Source organism: Mixophyes fleayi, chromosome 1, assembly GCF_038048845.1.
Source record: "Mixophyes fleayi isolate aMixFle1 chromosome 1, aMixFle1.hap1, whole genome shotgun sequence".
NCBI classification, from domain to species: domain Eukaryota; kingdom Metazoa; phylum Chordata; class Amphibia; order Anura; family Limnodynastidae; genus Mixophyes; species Mixophyes fleayi.
In genome coordinates, this window is record NC_134402.1 from 15,630,552 (window position 1) to 15,655,654 (window position 25,103).

Below are 25,103 nucleotides of genomic sequence, written 5' to 3' on the forward strand. Positions count from 1 at the left end.
TGGACCCCATTCCGACCTTGAGCATGCGCAGTAACGTTACACTTTAACGCCCGCAATTCTGAGCAGGGGATGGGACATTTTGCATCTCTCGAAATCTATTCCAGCACTCTCCATGTGACCAACTGCAGGCTGAAACACCGTGGATCAGCGGTCTGTCCTGTGCTGTGAGACAGACCGCCGTGGTAAGAGCCGAGAGGTCATCCCCGACACCTCAGCCAATGCCTGCTTACTCTTTACCCAAGCAACGAGGAGAACGCAAGGATAGCGGCAATATAAATACTGTATTCATCGATGGTATCCGTTTCAGAAAAATATCTAGCAAAATATACTATGCCGTCAGATTTTGCGGAGTTAAGTGCTTATAGTGATACTTGGTATCCATATAAACTGCAACATGCTCAAAGTCATAGGGGAGGGTTTCTTTTTTTTTTTTTAAGTCACCCAAAACATGAAATTGCTGTCTTAAGTAACTAGGTTCCATGCAAGTTTTATCATTCAAAAAATAAAAAAAACAAAAGAAAGCAAAAACAAAAAACAAAAAACAAAACAGAAATAACTGAAAACATCACAGCAAACAAGATACAGAACAAAACCTTGACAAAGTATTTGTCTAGATGTCATATATAGAACCTCCAACCAATATATACGTATGTACAAAAATATCCTTTTTCTCATAAAACTTTTACCATTAGAATGTCAGGGACACATTCAGAACATCATACAAAAATTCACGTCAGATACAACAGAATCTTGAGATATCAGATAGAAGAGGCCTGTCTGCTGGAGATAGGACCTCCCTTAGATTCTGCTTTGTGGACCAGGGGTGGTTTGGGAAAGGCAAAACAGACCCTGCATTTTGCAGGAAACAACTCAGCATCCCAGCTGAAATAACAGCAACGTACTAGGCGACTACAAACGTATCTTTGGTGAGATGGTATGGACTAGGATCTTCAACCTCAAGATATTGACTACATTCAACAACATGACGATCATCCACACATGTAAAAGGCCAGATTCATTGAGATGCCACCCGTGGAAGCCAATATGGAGAGAGGACACTGGAGTAATTTTGGGCACTGAAAGTTCGAAAGTGAAGATATATTGGATAGTCATTTTGGTTTGACCAGCGTTGGTCCAGATGTCATGCGTTGTCCATGCAAAGCCAGGACCGTCTTTCAGGAAAGTGCCGCAGAAAAAGTCCAGTCATTGATTACCGCAGAGCGGTCATCCATGCTTTGTACACAGGTCGGCCTGGACCTCTTATCGTTTGACTACATGAGAAGAGTGAATGCCTGCCATCACCATCGCGAAGCTCTTTGGACGTCCAGAAGGAGGTCATAATAAAACGCTAGTGTGACACCTTCCACTAGTGTTGTATAAACATTATACATAAAACATGCATTTTCAATGCACGGTCGAGCATGTATGCGTGGAGGTTTGTCAATGCGCACACACACACAGATATAATACACAAAAGCTTTAGAGTTGAAAAAGTGCTGGTATCTGAGCGAATTTGTGCATAATGCCAAGTCGATGCTGTGCAAATTTACAACTCCAATTAAACATTTCTTTGCTTCTACTACGAAAGAAACCGAAAAAAAAAAAAAAAAAAATTCAAATAGATAAAAATAGCTTAAATTCTAGGGCTACAAAAACAAAAAAAAAAAAACACTTTTGGTTGATCTCTAGACATCGCCATTGCTATGTGCAGTGACAATAGTTAAAAGTCCTTTATTTTTCAACCTGACTTGAGAAAAAAAAAATATATATATCAAAAGAAAAACAATTAAAACAAAAAAAAAAAACAACACTCTTGCCCCCAGTCTGTTTGGATAAAGCCACAGTTTACTTAAAGTCACTTTAAAAAGTAGGGATCATCAGAGGAAACTTTTTTTTTTTAGCCTCCCCCTCACCGCTTTAAATCCTGGAACGGAAATCTGTAGTCCTTGTCGAAAATTGACATTTGCTTCGCTGGATATATAAAGGTACTTAAAAAATAATCATCAACACAAAGCAACAGATCCAGAGGTGAGACAAGCTGGGCCGAAGCCTAGCAGAGCATATTTGGGAGTATTCCAGTTACAGTCATGAAAATTTGTCGAGCTCCATGTTCACCTGATTCCACTTCTGTCATTCATTCTGATACAAATCCAAAGTCACAGGATTTTGATACAAACCTAAAAAGAAAAATGAAGCCCTACAATTCCTTAGTCGGAGAAGGACATCCACACACTCCTGGAACAGAGAGGCCCCCCCCTAATGCTCAGCATCCATAGCGTCCAGGTATTTGGACTCAATAATTTTGGGTAGAAGGTTATACCTAAGAAAGGAGACAAATTGTATTAGATAGCGGTAGGAACATGCTGTGGTGTTATAACATGAGAAAAGATTCATTGTTGGTCGGGAACTATAATGTGTTCAGACAGTTGAGAAGGAGTCTTTTTAAGAGCAACAGATGCAATGTGTGGTTACTGAGAGATGAGGCAGCCTGATAGACTAGTATATGTCCTTTATAAATGGGGGGAGTGTCTTTATATAGAGGGTACAAACAAGGATAAAAAGTGCAATGAAAAGACAAGTCATAAAATAATAGCAACCAATAAGTTATTCATTTTTCGTACACCTAGTACACTGTGGCCAGTCCATCTCCTATCATATGTTATTTAGCAGCCTGTGTAACATACCTGATCGGTATCATTCCTATCATAATCAGGGGAAAGATCATCTTCATGTAAGGGAGCGGCGACATGCCAAACCCGCATAGGATGACCAGCTGAAGGACCTGAAGCCCCGTGAAGTAGTGAATCTTCCGCTGTGGGACCCTCCTGATGTAATGGGTTGGAGGGTACGCAGTCTGTAGGGAGGAACACAGTACACAGTGACACAGGAGCAAGGAAACTTTGAATAGAGTACAGAGATGGTGATCAGACCCGACAATGATACAACAGAAAGTTACGGCTTCCATAAAATCTGACCATTTTTACCAATTATCCCTGGCGTCTTCGTGATTATCAGATGGTTAAAACAATTCAAGATTTATTTCACATTAATATAGATCAATGGCCGTGTATCGCTGAGTAATATGTAATTATAACTTCAGGGTTCATGTCTCCCGCATGCTCCATTTCATCTGTCTGCGGCACAGAAATTTGCTATAACGTTAAAAGCCAAGAGTGTATTTGGAAAAAATGAATCCTTGTTTGAAGCAACACTTCTAATTAGGCTTCAGCAGCTCGTTAGCAGAGCAAAGGGGAATGGGGGGGGGCATTAACATTTCTGCAAAGCATTTAACCGTATCTTTCTCCAGCATTCAGAATCACTTCTGAGGCCTGAGACGTACGACTGAATCGTGTTTAATACATAAGAAACACCAACTTCACCTTCTAGCGCACACAGGAATGGAGGGGGGTCCAGGCATTCACCTAATAACCTTGTGTCACAGCAGGAGGTAAAGGAGCAATTAGTAGACTTGGAACTGTCCCTGGGCTTATGGTGCTGATTCAGCACTTGGTGAACGGCCTCTTCCATAACTGCAGTAGGTACAGTATTCTCAGCTTGACCTATACATAAAGTATCCTTCACAAGTCAATAGAAATGTGCTTTTCTTCAGTCCATACCGTGCTAGGCTTACACTTCAATGTCCCTGATTTTAGTTTTCTGATACAAAGAGTTTAGTGGTAAAAACTGGGAATCTGAGATTAGGTCTCAGATGGGCAGCACGGTGGCTCAGTGGTTAGATGCAGAGTATATATTTAGATGTAGTGAGAGTAGAATAATAGCTGTGACTGCAGTTGCAGTGTGCTTTAATGAGATAAATGATTGTGCACTATGTTCCCCCTGTTTCTCAGAAGCTTGTCATTTTTAGGAATGAAAGAATTCTGAACATATGGTATTTATGGAAGATTTTCTATAAAAATACCTCCTGCTGGAGTGCAGCAAGACTCCCTTTGTGCTGGTGCTTCCCATACACGTCTCTGATCTGCATATTTGATTGACTAATTTGGTGGCTCAGTGATTAACACTTCTGCCTCACAGCACTGGGGTCATGAGTTCAATTCCCAACCATGGCCTTATCTGTGTGGAGTTTGTATGTTCTCCCCGTGTTTGTGTGGGTTTCCTCCGGGTGCTCCAGTTTCCTCCCACACTCCAAAAACCTACTGGCAGGCAAATTGGCTGCTAACAAACTGACCCTAGTCTGTGTGTGTGTGTATGTTAGAGAATTTAGACTGGGCCCCAATGGGGCAGGGACTGAACCCCACTCTTTACTTGTAAAAACGAAGTGATTTCACTTTATGTGTCACAACTGTCCCAATCTAATGAGACAGAAATAATATCCCTGATGGATTGTATCCAGGGTTCATGTTAACTCATAACTACATCAAATATAAAGAGGATTTTTTTTTTTTTTTACATACAACAATTGGGAGTTACCATGGGAACAATCGACAGGGCCAAGTATTGCAAATCCGGCGATGGGGTTTTAGGAACAGTCCCATATTTGGTCTAATAATCCCTTTGGGAATTGTATATTAAGATGGAAACGGTATATAGACTATTTGACATTCATATGTAGTGGGAAGTTTGTTAGAGCTGGAAAAATGGATTTCCCATTGGAATAGTAACACATGTAATCTAGTATGTACACATACAATGAGCTATGACTCCTGGCTGAGAATAATTCCAAAAAGCCAGCTTTTAAAAGTAAGAAAAAAAAAAAATTGTACTTTGGGGGAAGATTATTAAAAAGAAGCCTTATTTCTGATATAAAGATTTAAAGTAAGAGGAAATGATCTCTCTCTCTCTCTCTCCTGGCCAGGCTCGTAAACGAGGTGGTTCAGGCGAGTAGGGATTCCATATTGAGAGGTCCAATAAAGAAATTAAACCCACAATAGTCTGAGCTCTATGTCTGGATAGAATGGGGACTACAGGAAAGTGGAGTCCATTACTAAGAAGAACTGTCGGATTATGAAAGCAGACCCTTCATTAGAATCCGTATTGCCAGATGCAACTAGTTTTATCTACACAAAAGCTCCCTCTCCGTAAAATCGAAATTGAGCTTCTCCATCATATGAGAAAAAAACGTAAGGATAAGCCGTGGATGAGATGTGACACTCAGTGTGTGGGGTGGAATCAAAAGAATGGGTTTATTTCTCATACGACATGTTCTTATATTAAAAGGGAAAATAAAACGTCCAACGATCTTATGTGGTTTATTTATCAAGTTGTCCCTGCAGAACATTATTTGTCGGTAGAACAATTAGAGAACTGCGGGAACGGATATATGAACATTAGAGGATTGAGATGAAAACTACAACCCATGCCATTTATCGGCATTTTAATGAATCTCATAATGCGGATCCCGTACACTTCCGCATTCTTGGAATGGAGTATATCCTTTTAAGTACAATAAGGGGGGGGGGGGGGGGCACGGACTTGCTGTCCTGAGGAAAACGTTAACACGCTGGATACATACTCTCAATACCCTGGTACAAAACACTTTTAATGTCAAGTTTCATTTTAATGTCTCTTCGGAAGAATAAGTGTATTTGTTATATTGTATTGCTCCCAATTATCCGTATTACTCACTTAATTAGGACACTTGTGAAAATCCCTTATAAATTAGGGTTGCTATGTTGGGCCATTACAACGTGTTCTCATATCGAAGAATTCTTACCCGAAACGCATTGTAGGGTACACAAAAGAGTTAATCTAGGATATGCCTGTTGCACTTTATGGTTCTGTAAGTGTAATTCTTACCTTAGATTATTTTTAACAGAATTTGATATATGCTTGGTTGATTGGAGGCTTGTGTTTCCTTGTCAGCGTTCTGCTTTATTACAAAATAATAGACTCCTCTACCACCAACATTCTACAGTATGTTTCTACGTAACAGGGATCTGTTCTACCTTCATATCAATTCAGGGAAGTCAGCAGCTCAGAAATGTAGACGGAGTCAGGACAAAGGTAATAACACAGAAGGAACTATCTATAGCTTCGGAGCAGTAGACAACCGGCAGAGCTGGACAGCGGATGGGAAAGAGTTAATGCGACACGTGCAGGACAGAAGATTATAATAACAGAATTGGTTTTAGATAAGATTTATGACACCGTTAACGCCTGTAAGCCTTCCACAGTTAGATTTATGGCGATGACGGAAGCAGACTGGTTAGAGCCAGATAATGAAACTGCAGAACGTGTTGTGAGTAAGAGATTTCAGTATTCAGAACAGGCAGGAAACACTCTAACAACGAGAGTGATGAAGATAGACAAACGCGTGATGCGGACATCCCTGACATTCCCCAGAGTAGGCGGTCATGTGACTCGCTTCGCCCTACAAAATGTTTACCATACCGTAACTGCACCTATCCGCTAATTACTAGGCACATAGTAGGTGTTATTTACGACTTTCCCTCTATGTTCTAGTTAATGTACCAATAGAGACAATTGTTACATTGCTCTTAAAATGTAGGATTCCAGGTTGATTTATGGGTCTTCATCAAGTTGTGGAATATGTGTCCTAATTTGTAAACCGTGTACAGTAACCCAGGTAGCAGACGGCAGTGTCAGCGATGGGTATCAGATAGGTATACCCTGTAGTTATGGTCATAAAGTCCCTTGAATACATAATGCATCTGTAATGAATTACTGAATAAGTTTCCTCCCTCAGCTATCAGGGAATGGTGGTACCAAACCGTGACAAGGAGACAGTCAGGCAGCAGCTGGAGAGGTGTCAGCGCTGGGTATGGTGGTACCAAACCGTGACAAGGAGACAGCCGGGCAACAGCTGGAGAGGTGTCAGCACTGGGTATGGTGGTACCAAACCGTGACAAGGAGACAGTCTGGCAGCAGCTGGAGAGGTGTCAGCACTGGGTATGGTGGTACCAAACCATGACAAGGAGACAGTCGGGCAGCAGCTGGAGAGGTGTCAGCACTGGGTATGGTGGTACCAAACCGTGACAATGAGACAGTCTGGCAGCAGCTGGAGAGGTGTCAGTGCTGGGTATGGTGGTACCAAACCATGACAAGAAGACAGTCTGGCAGCAGCTGGAGAGGTGTCAGTGCTGGGTATGGTGGTACCAAACCATGACAAGGAGACAGTCTGGCAGCAGCTGGAGAGGTGTCAGTGCTGGGTATGGTGGTACCAAACCATGACAAGGAGACAGTCGGGCAGCAGCTGGAGAGGTGTCAGCACTGGGTATGGTGGTACCAAACCGTGACAATGAGACAGTCTGGCAGCAGCTGGAGAGGTGTCAGTGCTGGGTATGGTGGTACCAAACCGTGACAATGAGACAGTCTGGCAGCAGCTGGAGAGGTGTCAGTGCTGGGTATGGTGGTACCAAACCGTGACAATGAGACAGTCTGGCAGCAGCTGGAGAGGTGTCAGTGCTGGGTATGGTGGTACCAAACCATGACAATGAGACAGTCTGGCAGCAGCTGGAGAGGTGTCAGTGCTGGGTATGGTGGTACCAAACCGTGACAATGAGACAGTCTGGCAACAGCTGGAGAGGTGTCAGTGCTGGATATGGGGATACCAACCCATGACAAGGAGAGGTGTCAGTGCTGGGTATGGTGGTACCAAACCATGACAAGGAGACAGTCAGGCAGCAGCTGGAGAGGTGTCAGCGCTGAATCTTTAAATAAATACCAACTTCTCTTTAAAACGGGTTCTCTACTTAACATTTGTAATTATACTCCGCATTTGTCGTAGTCTTCCGATTCCAGCGCTCTCCGGCCGTGTATAGATGACTAATGTTGTATAGTGTTATTGCACAATCTAACATGCTGCACTATAGCACATTGTAACCAGGATAAGCGCCAGGCGTGCGTAGGGAAGGCAGGACAAGGGGTCTTCATTAAACACTGTAGCAGCGTATAGCCTAGACTGCAGTTATAAGGTAAGTATGGCCAATAGATTCTACGGTCATGGTATTTTCACAAATCTCTATAAACTGAAACAGGGCCCCCTAAACTATCTGTAATATGACAAAAACAAATGCAAATGTAAGTAAACCACCACCATAACCCCCTGCAACCAACAAGACAAACTTTTTTTTTAGACTGCATAGGAAATATTTGTGTATATTCATGTAAATAGCACTAGTACAATGTATAGGAGGATAAACAACAGCGATATCGCAGTATAGGATTATAATCAACAGAGATATACGATGCACAATACATTCGCTCACTGCACAATGTGTATCATGTTGCTTGGCTTGTTATTAATTATTTAACATAAAAACACATCTGACCCTGTACCCCAGACAGGAAGATAGCAGTACGGTGATATAGAGCGAGCCACTCCTTACAACCTGTGTACAACACAATAGTGTCTTTGATGTGCGTTCTGTGTCAGTGATACACACAATAAAGCCATTTCCTCAGGAAGCCGAGGCTGATTCTATACCTGCCGCACATCCTGCGCACACGCTAAGCAGCACAAGCCACGTACCTGCTCTTTCAACAGCAGGGCCACCCTCTCAAAGAGCTGGCTGCCATCAATGGAGGTCAGGGCGATGTACAGGAAGAGCCCGTACAGGACGGGTTTGGGGATCCATTGCAGAGGGAGAGGCAGTAGGAAGAGGGAAAGTCCAACCAGAACGTTAGCCACCAGCGATGTCAGACGGGTCTCCTTCACGCTGACAATCCTGCAGAGAGAGAGAAAGGTTATTGCAAGATCTTCTGCAGGTGACAAACTCACTGGTCCAAAGCAGAGGATCCTCAGCCTATGGGTCCCCAGCTGTTATGGCACAGCTGCCCGACGCTCATCGTTTCAGAGCAGTTATACTGAGCATTACAGGTCATGATATACGGAGATACTTTCTTAACACAAATTTTCAATGATTCCTGACAAATTAGTTCAAACATTTCCTCCAGGTATATTAAACAGCGGTGCGCACTCCCCTCCCCAGCATCGTGTGGTGTTGGAGGTCTCCGTACACGGATACTGCTTCCACTGAGCTTTATAGAAGAGCTATGGACGGACTTGGAGGGCGCTGGGACCACAATTCAGCTCCAGCCGGCTCGCACAGATAGTTAATAGGGTTTTCGATTAAGGAGGTTTTACAAGCTCTGTAATAATATGCAATATGGCAGCTCATACATATGTTAAAAAAAATACATTTGTCTCTACAGAGTGACTTCTATAATAGACATAAAGGGTAAACGTTCACCACATAGAAGGGAGAATGTTTTCTCTCTTCTAACACTCTACAGCATATTGAGAGTGGTCGCTAAATTCTGCCCATAAGAGTTTATTCTTGGGAAGCAGTGGAGGAAAAGTACATGTATGACAATGGCAGAGAGACGTGTATAATAATTCCAGCGTTCTGTCTTCCTAATGACATGGTAATTAGCCTCAAAGTGACACAGTTATACAATATAATAAATCTAGTTTCAGGCCCCAAGTGTCTATAATCTGTAAGTGTATCTGACAGAGAGCAGACTATATATTCTGTGCAGACACTGGCGAGTATGAGCATGTGTGTGTGTTGGTTTATGAAGCCGCTCCGTGAGGTAGGAGGTATCAGCCAACTGGCTTCACATCCTCCATTCCTTACACAAAGGAGCCGCAAGTTACGTCTTGTCTGTCACGGCCTCTCACCTACACCCCGTCCTGGATCTCTGCGGAGCGGCACAGTCTTGTGCAAACAATAAGCACAGTCTGCTGTTACAGTGCTGACTGCCCATATACTATAATCTGTCAAGCTACACAATACTGCAAGAGCTTCTGTACTGTAATAAAGAGAATTATCACCAGGAGTAGAGAGAACATGACATGGCCTAAACGTGTTTGTGTCAGGACGTCACCATCACTCAGTTTATACTGTAAGTCTTACAACCATTTATTTTATAGCTAAAAGCCAAAGCGGAGCATGATACAAACTGCTACAATATCACACAGACACAATAAAAGTCACTGTTAGTGGAGCACAAACTTCTAGCAGAAGCCATTGTTGGGATCTCCTTCCAAGTCATTGCTTTATCCACTGGTTATGCACGGCATGACGTTGTCTGGTGTTGGTTGGAGCAGCGTCTAACCTACAGAAAACCTGTTTCCCTCTTAGGGGGACTCTTCAGTGTAAGATGTTCTAATACAAGAATGGTGTGAATACTTTTATAAACAACTAAAATATGTCTTTATATCTGGTCACTAGCTGAGTAGATTGTGACGAAAAAACAGTATCGTTCACGACAGTGCCCATTATAGGAGATACCACCTCTATGCCAGACGGCAATATAGCGCTGTCTTTCATATACTGTGTTTAAAACAATTTACCAAGGTGTGGGCCTAACAAGTATACCAGGCACAGAGCTAACTCTGCAGAGATTTCCGGCTGAACGGGGTCCTTTAATGGCAGTCCAGGTCAGTTTTACCTCCTGAGCCTCCGACTCGCGTGTCATTTCCCGCAAATGTAAAAATCAGCCAAGTGAGTGTAGTACTTACGTCTCATAGATGTGCCCGTGCTCCACTCTCTCTTCCACGTTGGCCAGGGCTCGGACGTGCATGGGCGAGTGCGGGAAGGCAGCGTGTATCCATGGCATCCCAAAGACGGACAGCCCTGTGTTGATGAGTGCAACGAGGAGAAGATCCCAGTGATAGGCTGTACCCTTAACCAGTCTGCAAGAGAAGAGTGCGACATTGTGACTATAGCAAGGACAAGTGTCATCGGTCAAGTCTTCTAGGGTAAATAAAGACGGGGGAGTAACAAGAAAAATAAGATCATGCTATTCAGCAAAACACAATCACACAGAAATTGGCAAAAACCTCAATGTTTTGTGCAAGTTGTATTATACGAACAGGATACGCACAACTAAATATTAACGCGATTACTAGAATTGTCTGGTTCATGTCAGCGGACACATGACCCAAGATGAGGATCATGAACAAGAATCCTCAGATCAGCGAGAGATGTAATAACATTACAAAAGACGACATCCAGAGCCACAATTACTGTGTATACTCTGCAATCAGAAAACATTACAACCTAAATATGAAAGGATGAAACTAAATATCAGTCAATTTGGCAATGACCAAACATAAATGATATTAGTGTCTGGCAGAAAGTACGTAAAAACATATATAAACCAGGCAGGTCTCTGAATCTGTCACTATGAATTAAGATCTCTGACTTAATAAGGAAAGTAGCAGTCACACAAAAGCACACATACAAGAATCGATAACGCTGAATCACCTATAACCAGGGCAGCCCACAGAAGGGGAAACGTGGCATAAATTTGGTGGGCCCGTCTTATCTATTATTGCAAGAACTTACAACTTGTTTGTTTCACCCACTCCAAAACATACCAAGAAGGGATTTCTTACGCACCGTAAAATCCATTTCTCCAAGTCTAAACAATATTTTCTTCTTGCCATTGGTCAGGGTTGTCACCCAAGGCGTGGATAGCCTGTGGGCTTCCTACACTCTGGGTCCCTGAGCTGAGGTGAGTCGCCTGCGAGCTTCCCGCACCTCTACCAGCGCTGCAGCACTCTCCCTTCTCCTCTCACACTATGGTGGAAGCTTCTGGCAGGAAGAACACCGTGGCACTGAAGGGAGAGGAGCGCGTGCGGGTCCCCCCCTTTACCAATGAGCAGTTCTGCACTGCACAGCACGACTCAGCCAGCGGACGACAGCCACAGCAGTTCTCTGTTATCAGAGAGTACAGCTCGAGCTCACAGTGAGACGGAGCGGTGTGAGCTGCCCGACATCTCCCTGGCTAGGGGCAGATATTTCTTATAAAAATGTGGTTCGGCAACAGGGAATAGGGCGCGGCAGGCCTGCCCTGGGGACAGAACGTCGCTAGAGGTCATAGCTCTGAGGATCAGGGGGGAGAGTGTAGATTGTGTTTATGTTGGCAGCTCACTCCGCCAGACAGAGCGGTGGGAGCCGAGACAGCCTCTTCAAACTCCGGCATATTCGGCGGGCTTTCCCTCTGGTAGCGGCCATTTATTGTCAAGCAGGGGTGACCGACTATACTGCTGCAGCTCTTCACTAAATCTGTGCCCTCATCTTGTTCCAACCTCACAGAAAGCTGTATTTACAATTAAATTGCCTTTACCACCTTATACAGTGTAGTCGGTGCTATTTTGTTTTTGGGGAACAATTGTGCTGTAACCAGTATTGGGATTACCCAGTGTGTGACGGGGCCCTTGAGGTGTATCAGGTTGCCCATCACTGGATTATGCCATTCTGGCTTCATTGTAGTGTACCAATTAGGATAGACATTTAGTACTCAGTCTTCTCACTCAAGGAGAGTGGGCCCAGGACCAAAAATTGTCAAGGGGACATTATTATAGGCGGACCTGCTTATAACCTCCATATGCATGTAATGTCCATTTTAAAGCATACGACCTAAAATGCTATTTAAAATACAAAAATGTGTTTCCTAATGCACTTAGATCAATTAAAAAGACCCCAGCCTCAATATTTCCTTCATTTGTTTTCTACTGTGAAAATACGGTCTGTTTTTATGGTTTATTTCTTTGGACAATACCTTTCTGTGTCCTCATTGGTCAACTTCTTCCCCTCTCCCACCCAAGTCCCCTCTAAACAAACGACAGCTAAGAAAATAAAGCACGTCTATCGGCAGTGAGAGAAGGGAGCGATTTATATAGCGGTGGAGGTGGAGATTACTACCGCACACATATGGGAGAAGGTCTTATGTGTAAAAAGAATAACAACTGTTATAATGGGCCGTCTAACCTCTGCTCAGAGAGTGTACAGAAAGCCTCCTCTACAATTTTAATATATTTTAAAAAGGACATATCATGGTGAAGTGTTAAAAAACAAAACAAAAACACACAACACTACAATTCAAGAGAAGAGTTCCGTAACTAATTTACTTCCCAAGACTTTTTTGGACTGACTAAACATGGGTTTTGGTGGTTTTCGGTTTAATACTGGAGCCCTAGAAAGATTGCCTTTAAGCATAGACGACAACATGAAGCGGAGAGACAAAGGGCGATTGTCTGGTGGAGAGTTACCTGTTCTCTGGAGCGTTGGTGAGTGAAGCCACAATGTTCTGCTCTATGAAGAACAACATGGACAACAGGAACCCTAATCCCATGGCACTGGTGATGGAGCCCATCGACAGAGACCCGATCGGAGCTAGCACAAACAGACTCTCCGTCTCAATGTAGTTAAACCTGGCAACTGCAAAATAAAAAATCAGAGACATTTCTAACTAAAAAGTTCACTTTTCTTATTGACCACCAGTAAAATCACTTTCCAACAATATATAAAATTTCACAAAATAACAAAAACACACAAACTGAAATTAAAGAGGAGCAAAAAAAGAAAAACCGTGGAATGGATGACGAGTGAGATAGTAATGTTCCCATTAAATTGCTAACGTCAGAGGGCTGTGGGAATTCCTGGCCATCCTACATGGCTCTTCCTGAAGTGGAAAAAGGTTTCACCGTTTTGCCAAATTGATCTGATTCAGTTCCTATCGCCCCATTGTGTGCAGAGGCGGTCGGGCCTGGACCAAATGTGGAAAAGAAGGGAGCCACAAAACACAACACACTCACAGGTCCAAACATCTGCAGATATAGCGACAAAGCCCCTTCCTGTTATTTGGTGAGAACAATTACAAAAGAAAATCAGGGTGACTTTGAGGAATCGTTTTCACTGCGATGTTGATCATGAAATGATACAAGATAAATGGAACACGCAATTTCACGGATATGCGTCCACAGATTATTAAACAACTGCAGGTCACATGACCTTTCATGAGCCGGGGCCAGAGAAAGCTACGACATGCAGTGTTATACGCACAATGGAAAACCCGAACCGCTATAACAATGAATGCAATTCATATAGCAAAACATTGCTTTATAAACTTACTTTTGGTCCAAAAAATATGTTGCACCTGGTCACAGGGACTTATAGCTACAACAATGGGGAGAATTTACAGCCGGTTCCCTATAGAAAGGGCCTTGACCAGTCTGGAGGTGGCTGGAACAATGATCATTCCGTTCAATGATTCCATCATGCAGAACTTAATATGTTACAGAAGCATCCAGCAGACATATCCCCATTTACAGGGTCACCATGCATGATAAAATAATCACTTAATGCAAAACATAATATAAATGATGCCATCCCTTGAAATTAGTATATGCATCATATAATTCTTACGAAATACCCAATATTATTGAAAATATCCATGTCTAAGGGAATAGTGTTGGAGACCGGAGTGGAAATGATTGGCGATTTTTGCTGTATGAAAGCACACCAACGTGAACCACTGAGGCTTACAGCCAGTTACTGGAATGTCTAATCACTACAACTACCAGTCCTTGTCTGTAGCCCACCGCAGCACAGTGGGAGAGGCGGCGTCGGGTACACCAATGCGCCTTGGCTATTTTGCAGACTTTAACAACATTTTCCAGGGAAGCCACTGATACCGTTCCTGCATTTACTATGGTGAGATGAACAAATTAAACAGCACCAGGGGGTCAGGTTATTTAAACGTGAAAACTGGCTTAAAAGGATCTTTAATTCCCTTTAATTGTGACATTAATCTGCTGTCCCCATGAGACCAGCACTCGGCAGCTCGTCCAGAGCCAACGACTGTTTTGTCAACATAAGAAAAGACGAAGGACCAGTGTACTTACTGCCTATGTCCTTGAAGAAGTACGACCCCACCACGGAGAATGTCAGGACGGATATGGGCAGCGCACAGTCAGAAAGCATTTCACGCACTCTCGAATGCAGGTAGGGGCTGAAATTCAGAGGGATGTCGTTAATCATCTCAGATATGTAGATTTTCACTTCTAATTTTTTTTAATTTATTTTTTTAAAAGCAACAATTAAATTTACAAAATCCTTGGATCTGACTATCACATACAGAGATAACACTAGAGAGGGACATAGACTTAACACTCCAAAGAGCTACAATTATAATATATCACTCTTTATGCCTTGGGTGGGCAACAGGTGGCCCTCTGGGCCCTCACCTGCGGCCCCGGCTCTTCCTGCTTTATTGTCAGATGTGTTTGTTACAGCTTGTAACACTTGTTTATAATGCCTGTCAATAGGTTACTACAGATAGGTGTCTCTTTGATTAGAGGTATTGTTTTGCCTTATTACTGAGATTTAGGGTAACTTGCGGCCCTTTTGAAGGTTAGAGGGCTGTCCACGGGGCCCCTGAAGTGTATCAGGTTGCCCATTACTGGATTATGCCAATCTGGTTTCATTTTATTATACTAATTAGGGTACATATTTGGTACTGTGTAAAAAGGAGTCTGCATTTGTCAGAATACCTATAAATGTAAGTACCACATTTCAGCATGTAACTACCAGGTCTCCTATTCATCTACCGATGCCTAAACTTCTACATGTCACAGAAAGATAGAAGTGAATACTTAGCTCCAGTTTAAAATGCAACAATCGATGCCCCAACTTCCCGATATAAGCTGGTTACACGGAGCTTTGGAATGTTACAGGATTACTCTCTCGCAGGCACCGATTGGCTCGGACATCAAGAGCCGCACCTACCTTTTCTTGAACTGGTACAGTGTGTGACCGAGCCACAAGGTCCCGAACATCAACATGAGGCTGAGGACAGCGGACTCCTTCCCGTGTTGTGCGTCCTCGTGATCCAAGCTCTGGTTGTGCATGAAGGAGTTGTTCAATGTGGCGTTTAATAAGGTGTCGAGATTAAAGCTCACGTTTGGCAATGTCTCATAAGACCCCTTTTGGTAATCTAGTTGTTTGTCTGGGGCTTCCAGATAATACTTCTTGAAAACTGTAAGAAAAGCAATAAAAAATAAATAAATAAGAAAGAGAATTGCAAAAAAGCTTTTTTTTCCTGCAGGAAATAGCAGAGACACTAATCGTGAATTCATCGATTTTAGGTCTTGGTTGTACAGCGTAGATTGAGGGTTTCCAAAGTTGGAGCTACTAATGAATATTGTTGACAACTATTTATACAAGGCTTCAAAAGAGCCTTAACAATGTACATACTTAATTCAGCGACAGAACCACTTATTCTGCAGCCAAAATATCAAAACATTAGAATATGCAGTTCAATGTGCATTAAGGAGATTACCACACATTTGTTAAATCATATCCCCCCCACTGAAAAATATATGATTTCATCATCATTTACTTATATAGCGCCACCAATTCCGCAGCGCTGTACAGAGAACGCACTCACATCAGTCCCTGCCCCATTGGAGCTTACAGTCTAAATTCCCTAACACACACACACACACACACACAGAAACACAGACTAGGGTCAATTTGAAAGCAACCAATTAACCTACTAGCATGTTTTTGGAGTGTGGAAGGAAACCGGAGCACCAGGCGGAAACCCACACAAACACGGGGAGAACATACAAACTCCACACAGCTAAGGCCATGGTCCGGAATTGAACTCATGACCCCAGTGCTACGAGGTAGAAGTGCTAACCACTAAGCCACCTTATTTTGTCTGCTGCCTTATGAATAAAAACAAGCACTTATGGATGCAGTTTCAAGCACATCAACTTCCTTTTAATCAGTAAAAGACACAGTGCTTTGACCCTCTGTCTCTTACTCATCATCCAACCAAAGTGGACAACTACCTCTCAACTTTGCAGAGAAGCAGATAAGCCAGAAGACTTTGGAGACCCCCTGTAAACCCCCTGGCTGGCTGCTTCTTAGAAAGTCTCACCCTTGTGATGGATTACCTAACGCAAAGACTATGGGAACGATCTGAAAACTAAAAGGAGGCGTTTATGAGATAACATTTTCCTTGTCAGAGGTGTGTAGGTAGACTACGCGAGGGCCTGCGATCACACACATCTGTAATAGACAATGGGCTGCTTCCTTATATTTTTTCCCTTTTGGTGATTAGCCAAGATAACTTTTGCTAATAACGAAGGACAGCTTGTTGGGAAATGTCAGCGAGTAGAGCTGGATTTAGCAGAACAGGTGTTGCGGTACGTCCCGTGTGGTGACCTCTTGTGCAGAGTGCATCCAGATGTTTGATGGCAGCTTCCTGAGTGCCGCAGCGATGTGGGGATGGGATAACTAGCGTGGAAAACTCTGACCCGCATTGTGATGACAAGAGTACTAGTACCACGTGACCTATCCCATGTATTAGATTTCTGCAAGAGAACTCTATACACTATTACATTTCCAACTTTATTACTGCAGTTAGCATAGATATTAGCCTAGCTTAAGTGGACAACCCGTTTCATGGCACACTTTGTCTAAATCTTTAAGAAAGTTACTAACCAGGCTTAATAACCCAACAAAGCTTTGTGCCATCAACAAATTTGGCTATCAATGTCACTACCAGGAACCAGTGTTGGTAAAGGGTTCATATTTATAAGGCATGGCCAGTCCTTCGTGAAACTATGCCGATTACTCAAATTATTTTCTACAATATATTTCAGACCCTTGGAATCCCTTTAAATAATGTACCCATAGAAGAATTCATGCGTACAGTTCTATAATATCCTGATTTAGCTCCCTTTTTAAAGGCTGGTTCCATGTCTGCTTTTAGACAATTCTGTGGCATGGACCCAGTTATGTGGGAATACATAAAATCTAATATATAGTGATCTATCAATTACTGAACTTAGTTCCTTTAGCACACATGGGTGGGAGCCATCTGGACCAGGTGCTTTATATGTCTTAACCTTCTCCTGTATTAAACAAATAGTGTTTAATGGTGTCCATAGACTATTGCTACACAACATATGTACAAGCTTGTTTCTGTGTTAATACAGACATTTACAAAAGAAACTATAAAAAGACAGATTTGACTTTTTTCCCACAATTATTTTCCCTATTTAATCATTTAGTGGCAGAATATTAAGTTTTAAAACATTTTGGGATTCGACTTGTAAATATGTCCTATTTGGTTCTAATGCTTTTATTTAAGAGCAGATACTTCCAGTCTACAAGCTTCAATGCTTTTATGAGCCAATCAAATCTGCCTGTCTAAAATCCATAGTTTTTGTAGCTCCCATACAAGACGTTTTATTGAAACCCAATACAAATGTTACCATGTTGTGATCACTATTCCCTAAATGCCGCCCTCACCTGTACCTTTAGATATGTGTTCTATAACAGAGATCCCACTTTACCACTTGCGGAAGGACAATCTTTTAATATAGATGAAAACAATCTTATTCCTCATTCAGTTTGTAACAACCGAATTTTACTACAATCCATTAAGTTAGGTGGTTTATAACAAACCTCCGCCAATACTTTAACTGGTGTTTCTCTCCATGTATAAGGACTGTATACTATAAGAATTAGCACAGATATCATCCAGCTCTAACCCTCTTCTCCCCAGCACAGCTGCCCAATGAGGTCCATCCGTCCCTACTGTAAAACATGCAGTCAAGGGCAACACTGGCCCATATTCTCCAAAAAACACAAACCCTTCTTCCTGCACCAACTTCTCAGCCACGCTTTCCCCTCACTGAGCTCCTGCTGTCATTCAGGGGTACAAGTGTTGTGCTACATTCAAGGAAAACTAAAAATAAACAAACAAACAACTCTACCTGAAATAAATACCCGGCCTCACAGCAGGAATCCTAAAATACGCAGCATTGCCATTACGGAAAATGTCAGGACGGCAGGCGGAGGAAAACACTTTACTCATCAATGTCCTACAAGAAGTGTGATATGTCTACCAGTCTTTATGGAAAGGTCACAGCCTGGCTTATGGGGGATTCTGTAAACAGGAGACCACAATAACAAGCTTCCAAAAATACATCTATTACCACTCTCAGGGCTCCGACAAATCCCGTTACATCCTCGTAAAAGTCAGAAAAAGCCCCTGATCTCTCCCAGCACCTCCCACTCCTACATAATGTGCACGATATCAAGGTCAACAGGCATTAGAAGCCCCCATTTATAACAGGCGACAATCCCAGCTGCCTTTTCACAGCACAGACCGTTACTGGTTTGTTGTGACACCCGCGGGGCTCAGAGAGACGCAACAACAACCACCAGCTAATGCCTGGCCCCATATAAACACATACTGACAGGTCACTTACTTTTTATAATCCCTTTAAGTGCATCCAACACAAATGTTATGGATATAAAAAGTGCTATGATTTCTTCTGTGGACCTGAAAGAAAAAAAACAAAAATAGATTGAGGACGCGATATAGAGGTATTTTACGGAACCTGTTGCCCTCCTGCAGATATGTAGACAATGAGGCGGTGCTCAGCGACTCTTTACATCGCCAAATACTCGAAGATGACGCTTTAGTCATTCAAACCCAGGTGCTGAAAATGAAAGACGCTAATCCACCAATTCGGATAATCGGCGCCTTTCATTTCCAGCGCTTGGGTTTGTTTATTCAGTATTTAGGCTTTTATGTGTGTCTTTTGCATTCCCCATATGAAAGCTTCTTAGTAAACTGAAACGTTGGATCACTAAATCGTCAGCTTCGAGTATTGAAACATAGTTTTCTTAAAGTACGGACAGTTCTACATACATAGTTTGGCTATTAGCTGTTTAATACAATATAACATATATATATATAAGGTTTAGTGAGCCCTTCCAGATTGCCTGCAATAGGTGTCCAATAAGATAAAGAAAGGGTTAATTATCAAAATTGCTCAAGGGTGTTTTGTACTAAAAGCACAGCAACCAGACATTATGAAATATAGACGCATACATATATATATATATATATATACATATACGTGTGTACGTGTGTGTGTGTGTGTTTGTGTGTAGATTTGCTCCTTCGAGTAACGTTTGTAAACAATCCTCACCTTAATAAACTGGGATCCAATTACTCACAGACAGCTGTCAATAAGATTTACGTTACAGGGCATAAAGTCATATATTTTGTATTATTGTTTTAACCATGCATGGAAATGTGCCGGCTATGAGTCATATCCTCTATGCAGTACGACAAATGAAGAAAAGAAGAAATATAAAAAGCCAAATCACCTCTTGAAGAGTTTCATCAGCAGGCTACAATTGAACAGAGAGTACAAGACAAGAAAACAGCTATTCCACAGACCCGTCCAGGCATAGAAAGCCTTAAAGTCCAAGTGGTAGTCATCACAGATTCCTCGGATAACTGAGGGAAGAGGAGAGAGGAGGTTACACCACCACAATACATACGTATCCCTGTGTACAAAGCATCCACCAAAAACGTAATGTATTGAGGAGCGCAGTACAGCTGTCTCCTACCTTTTTTTCATAATAAAAAAAAGTCACAATTAGAACAGGGTAAAGCTGGCAAACTAGAATGTAATAATGATATATCATATGTAATATGTAAATTAAAGGGAGAGGGATATGATTCTTCATCATCCACAATTAAAAAAATTTTTTTAAACAAAACTGGCAACAATGGTTGCTATGGGTTACAACACAATTTTGCAGTTACCTATGCACCAGAGTCTTACTTACATCCGTTAAGATGCAACTGCATCCTTATAGTCTACTGCTATGCACCCTTCCCCCCTTCCCAATACATTTGTTTAATTGTCCTATCTCTTCCCATCTCAGTGCACATTACGGGAACAGTCACTCAGGCTGGGGAAGAGGCTGGTTTAGTGATAGCTCGGATCAGAGGAGCATCAGGTGGTGGGATTATTAAACTGTGTGCAGACAACGGGGCTCAGCTCCCACGCTCTGCATTCCTGTGTTAATAACCGGATGCCGCATTGTAAACGCAGAGAATCCAACGAGTAATTCTTGTAAAGGCTACGTGCATTCCCATATTATGCCGGTTATCATAAGGAGTCCTTCAGTGCAGTGGCTTCCTTCACATATTTAATGCACTCTGGCTCTCGTGGGTTTAAAGGAAAACTAACAAAAGCATAAAGGTTAAAAATGTGTAAAATGAAATAGAACGGAGATATGGAAATAACTAGTGCTTTGTTGTGTGGCTTATACCTTGATTACCAGCAGTAACAGTGATAACTACAGAACATAATCCCTAACGGCAAAAAGCACGACACCAAAACAAAATAATCACAGCTGTGGTTTTTATTTTTTTCTTTGTTGCTTTACATTTATTAATTTTTAGTATTATTTTACTTTAATACTACATTTATACAGGTGAGAATGGGCATCACTTTGTTGTCAGTGCTACGATTGCTCATTCACATTAGCAACTTATAATTATGTAGTAATGTATAGGTAACAGAGGAAGTGACAACTTTTGTGCTTTTACCTAAGAGACACAAAAGCAGAAGTGTTTGGGAGAAAAATATGTACATCGCTTTCTGTTACGAGCTTTGCACACTACGCTGTGTTTCTATACGTACCATTGATATATAATGCCAGGGGGGCGGTCGTCAATAATACAACCAGAGGCTGCCCAGAAAAGAGTGCGTAAATAACACCCCCAATGCACTGACCAACAATCGTCTTTTGCACATCTGCAACGAGAGTGAAAGTTGTAAATGGCATTTAGTTCATGTTTTAATATACATTGTGTTCATGTAAAATTAAGACAGACATTCTTGCACCATGTGCTGCACACTATAAAGACAGATTCTGTAACATTTTGAAATAGATTTAAACCCCAGAAAAATGCAATGACATTAACATTTCACAGCAAAGGTGTCTGTTCAGGCCTATGAAAGTGATATAGGGAGAAAAAAAGGCCAGATCCGAGCATCACCAACATTTCTCTGGCAATTGTGGCTTATGAACTTGTTGTAATCAGCCAATCAACCTATGCACAAGAGTAACTATTATAAAGATCTACTCATCATCTACACAGGATAGGCAGCTATTTTGTAGACTGAATCATGAGAACGCAGCCTATCCAGTCACTAGGAACCTGTGACATCACTAAAGTACTTTGTGCTTCAGTGATGTCTGTAGTTCCTGGCGAAGTGATAAGCGGCTTCCCCATGATTGGTTCAGCCCATAAAATGGCTGCCTCTAGACCTATTTTTACTAGCTCTGCTCAGTCCACATACAGAAAATAGAAAATGACACAGTTACAGCAATACAAGTCTCTCAGACAGTCCCTGAGATATACTTAGACCATGCATTGGTTATGTTTCTCAGTTCCTCTATTTTCTCAATATTGCTTTCATTAAAAAAAAAACCAAAAAAAAACAACCCCAATTTGCAGTGCAGAAACAATGGGCTACTGGTTTACTGCTGTTCCAAACACACACACTTCTACGTATGCAGCAGTATGGTGGGTGGGTTACATACACTTGAATGGGGCTCCACAATCTACCAAATAACGGTAGGGACGGTTAATGTGAAAACCTTTTCCAGGGCTGCAATAGGCAATGTGACAAATATATGGAGGAGCAATAAGACCAGCTCCGGAAGCCAATAGCCTAATTAACCATTTACAGGTTCAAATTGAAAACTTTAACTAAAATATGACCAAACTGAATCAATCATACATGATCATGAGATATAGATATAGATATAGATATAGATAAATATGTGAAAGGTAGCCACATACATACATATATATATATATATATATATATATATATATATATATATATATATATATATATATATATATATATATATATATATATATATATATGTTACACAAGTATTTGCACGTGGAAATCAGATAGAAATAGCTATTGCACCAGAATATAAATCCGCCATCACCCCGCAGTGGAGGGCAGTTACTCAGGGAGATTTCCATTTTACTAGATGTGACACTAATGATGTATATGGACTTAGCAATCGCTTTCTGTACGAGAATTATACACCGCGCTGATTAGAAGGGTGTGTTACCCTTTTGCATATACATGGAATAACGCACCCCTCACTGAAAATTATAGTCACAGAGACGTCCAAAGACACACACTGTAGTAATAATAATAAATAATAATAATAATAATAATAATAATGTGTGTGAGTGTATATATAATATATATATATATATATATATATATATATATATATATATATATATATATATATACACACACACACATATATATATATATACACATATACACACACACAAAATATTTTGTACGGGTTGCATAAAACTTGATAGAACGCCAGTAATTTACAGTGGAGGGTGCATTAGTCTTTACAGTACACAAGTCTTTCCTAATGGTCTTTAAAGAGAGAGCATCAGAACTCACAGATTATAAGCAATTACATCAGAACTCGCTATTTATGTAGATAGAATTAACATTATACGAGTTTATACATTGATTCGTTTCCCTGTACTGTACAATATAGTCTATAGTTATACAGTACACTACATACATTATCGGCCTTTATTGTGAAGGAATGATGACTACTTTGACTTGCATCAATAATTTAAGAACAATGGCAGGTGCACAGGATGGAGTTGAATATTTTACCACCAGAACCGCCCCCTACCCCCCAAAAAAAACCCAAACAAAACCAAAACATATTTGTGCATTACTCCCTCGAGCAGTAAGGAACCATGGATCACTTGATTCCTTAATGATGGAGGGACCAGCACAGTCGGGGAAGAAACAGCTGCGAAACTTACTTAGAGACCTTGAGAACTGTGGCCAAGCAGACACTCTCTTATCTGTGTGACTATATAAGTCTGCCCCGGTTGTCTGGATTCGGAGTTATTCTGTCTACGGCAAGGTTATGTCTTGCAAAGTAAATTGTACAATGGTGGCAGCATACAGCCATAGGTCCTATAAGAAACGTCAAGGTCTATACTAAGATAGCATCTCACACATCTAACCAAAGATCATCTTGGTCTGGTCGAAAAAAGGACCTTACAGAAAGGGACCACTCAGAATCCAGGCAAGGAACTCATTGCACTTGTTCACAATCTCCACATGGGATTGTCTACTCGTCCACTCGTCTCATCAGTGGGTAAGTAAGTGGCACTGCTGCCTAATGCCACCTCTGCTACCCACCTGTTCAATCTCTTCCAAGTTGATAGTTGCAAAACAAATGATCTTCAAAGAAAATCTTACCAATCACCCCTCCAGTGCTTTCATCATTCAAAGAGCCAAAGGCGATAGAAGGCAGGAGGCAAGCAAAGTACAAGAAAATCATAGTTGTAATGTACTTTCCGATGGCCTTGTTATGTCCGATAATACCTGCGAGGGGGAGCAGATTAATGTAGAGTGTAGTTACTGCATCACCAATAGGAGACACCTGTTCTTACGTAAGGCGCTCAGATTATATCTGAACCAACATAGGACATTGGCGGATTGCTGTAGAACCCGCAACACAGTTTTATAAATGTTCAATAAAAATAATGCAACACTATAAAGCACGGTCCTCTACAGTTTGTAAGGCAGTCATTTTGTAAGTCAAACCAAACTTTATAACAATACAGTCTAATTTCACTATGAACCACCCAGCCACAGAATGACTGGATCATTATATATGAGAATACAATCTATGAATTCTCTAGAAACCACTGAGGCACAGAATGACTGGACCATTATATATGAGAATACAATCTATGAATTCTCTAGAAACCACTGAGGCACAGAATGACTGGACCATTATATATGAGAATACAATCTATGAATTCTCTCGAAACCACTGAGGCACAGAATGACTGGACCATTATATATGAGAATACAATCTATGAATTTACGAAGAACCACTGAGCAACAGAATGACTGGACCATTATATATGAGAATATGATCTATGACTTCATTAGGGAACAGTAACATCACTGCTTTAGCCAACACAATGTTTACAATCATAAGAAAAACCCAGTGTAGGTAATTAGTCTCAAATATTCAGGAAGCATTACATCATCATCAAAATCTGGTACCAGGCCAGAGCAGATTTATTCATATACTGACTGGGCACTTGAACGATGACCACCTTGTCTGAATGCTTTTGTTACAAACATACTGGGGGTACAACCCATACTAAACTTACTCTATGCTTCTGAGAAAAAACAAGTTGTAATTTATGTTTTGCATGGCAGTCTCCTATTGGGGAAAGGCTTACATGAACGAGAAAAAAACAAAAACAGGCCTTTTTAATCCACAGCAAATATAGGCAAAATCTGGATCACAGGCTGCTGTATAACTATAAACTCTCCTCTAAGCTGACAGGGCATGGTGGAACTTGTAGTTCCACCGTATGCAAAAAAGTGGCCAAGGGACTCATATTGTGTCTGATATCATGTTTAAGTGTCCTGGACCACGCATGACAACTTG

At 41.5% G+C, this 25,103-nt stretch overlaps 1 protein-coding gene across 5 annotated transcripts in view; it reads right to left on the reverse strand.

Moving 5' to 3' along the window:
- Positions 1 to 417: 417 nt before the first annotated feature.
- Positions 418 to 25,103, reverse strand: part of SLC4A11 (solute carrier family 4 member 11) — a 113,343-nt gene continuing 88,657 nt past the window's right edge. For all 5 annotated transcript variants that reach the window (XM_075189543.1, XM_075189538.1, XM_075189617.1 and 2 more), the window contains 11 exons: positions 23,891 to 24,016; positions 21,248 to 21,361; positions 19,917 to 20,049; positions 19,007 to 19,080; positions 15,504 to 15,753; positions 14,621 to 14,727; positions 12,986 to 13,154; positions 10,448 to 10,621; positions 8,453 to 8,648; positions 2,685 to 2,854; positions 418 to 2,320 (listed from right to left, as the gene is read on the reverse strand). In XM_075189543.1, coding sequence (XP_075045644.1) covers positions 2,257 to 2,320; positions 2,685 to 2,854; positions 8,453 to 8,648; positions 10,448 to 10,621; positions 12,986 to 13,154; positions 14,621 to 14,727; positions 15,504 to 15,753; positions 19,007 to 19,080; positions 19,917 to 20,049; positions 21,248 to 21,361; positions 23,891 to 24,016 — 1,577 coding nt within the window. In that variant the 3' untranslated portion in view covers positions 418 to 2,256. The remainder of the gene's footprint in view (positions 2,321 to 2,684; positions 2,855 to 8,452; positions 8,649 to 10,447; positions 10,622 to 12,985; positions 13,155 to 14,620; positions 14,728 to 15,503; positions 15,754 to 19,006; positions 19,081 to 19,916; positions 20,050 to 21,247; positions 21,362 to 23,890; positions 24,017 to 25,103) is intronic.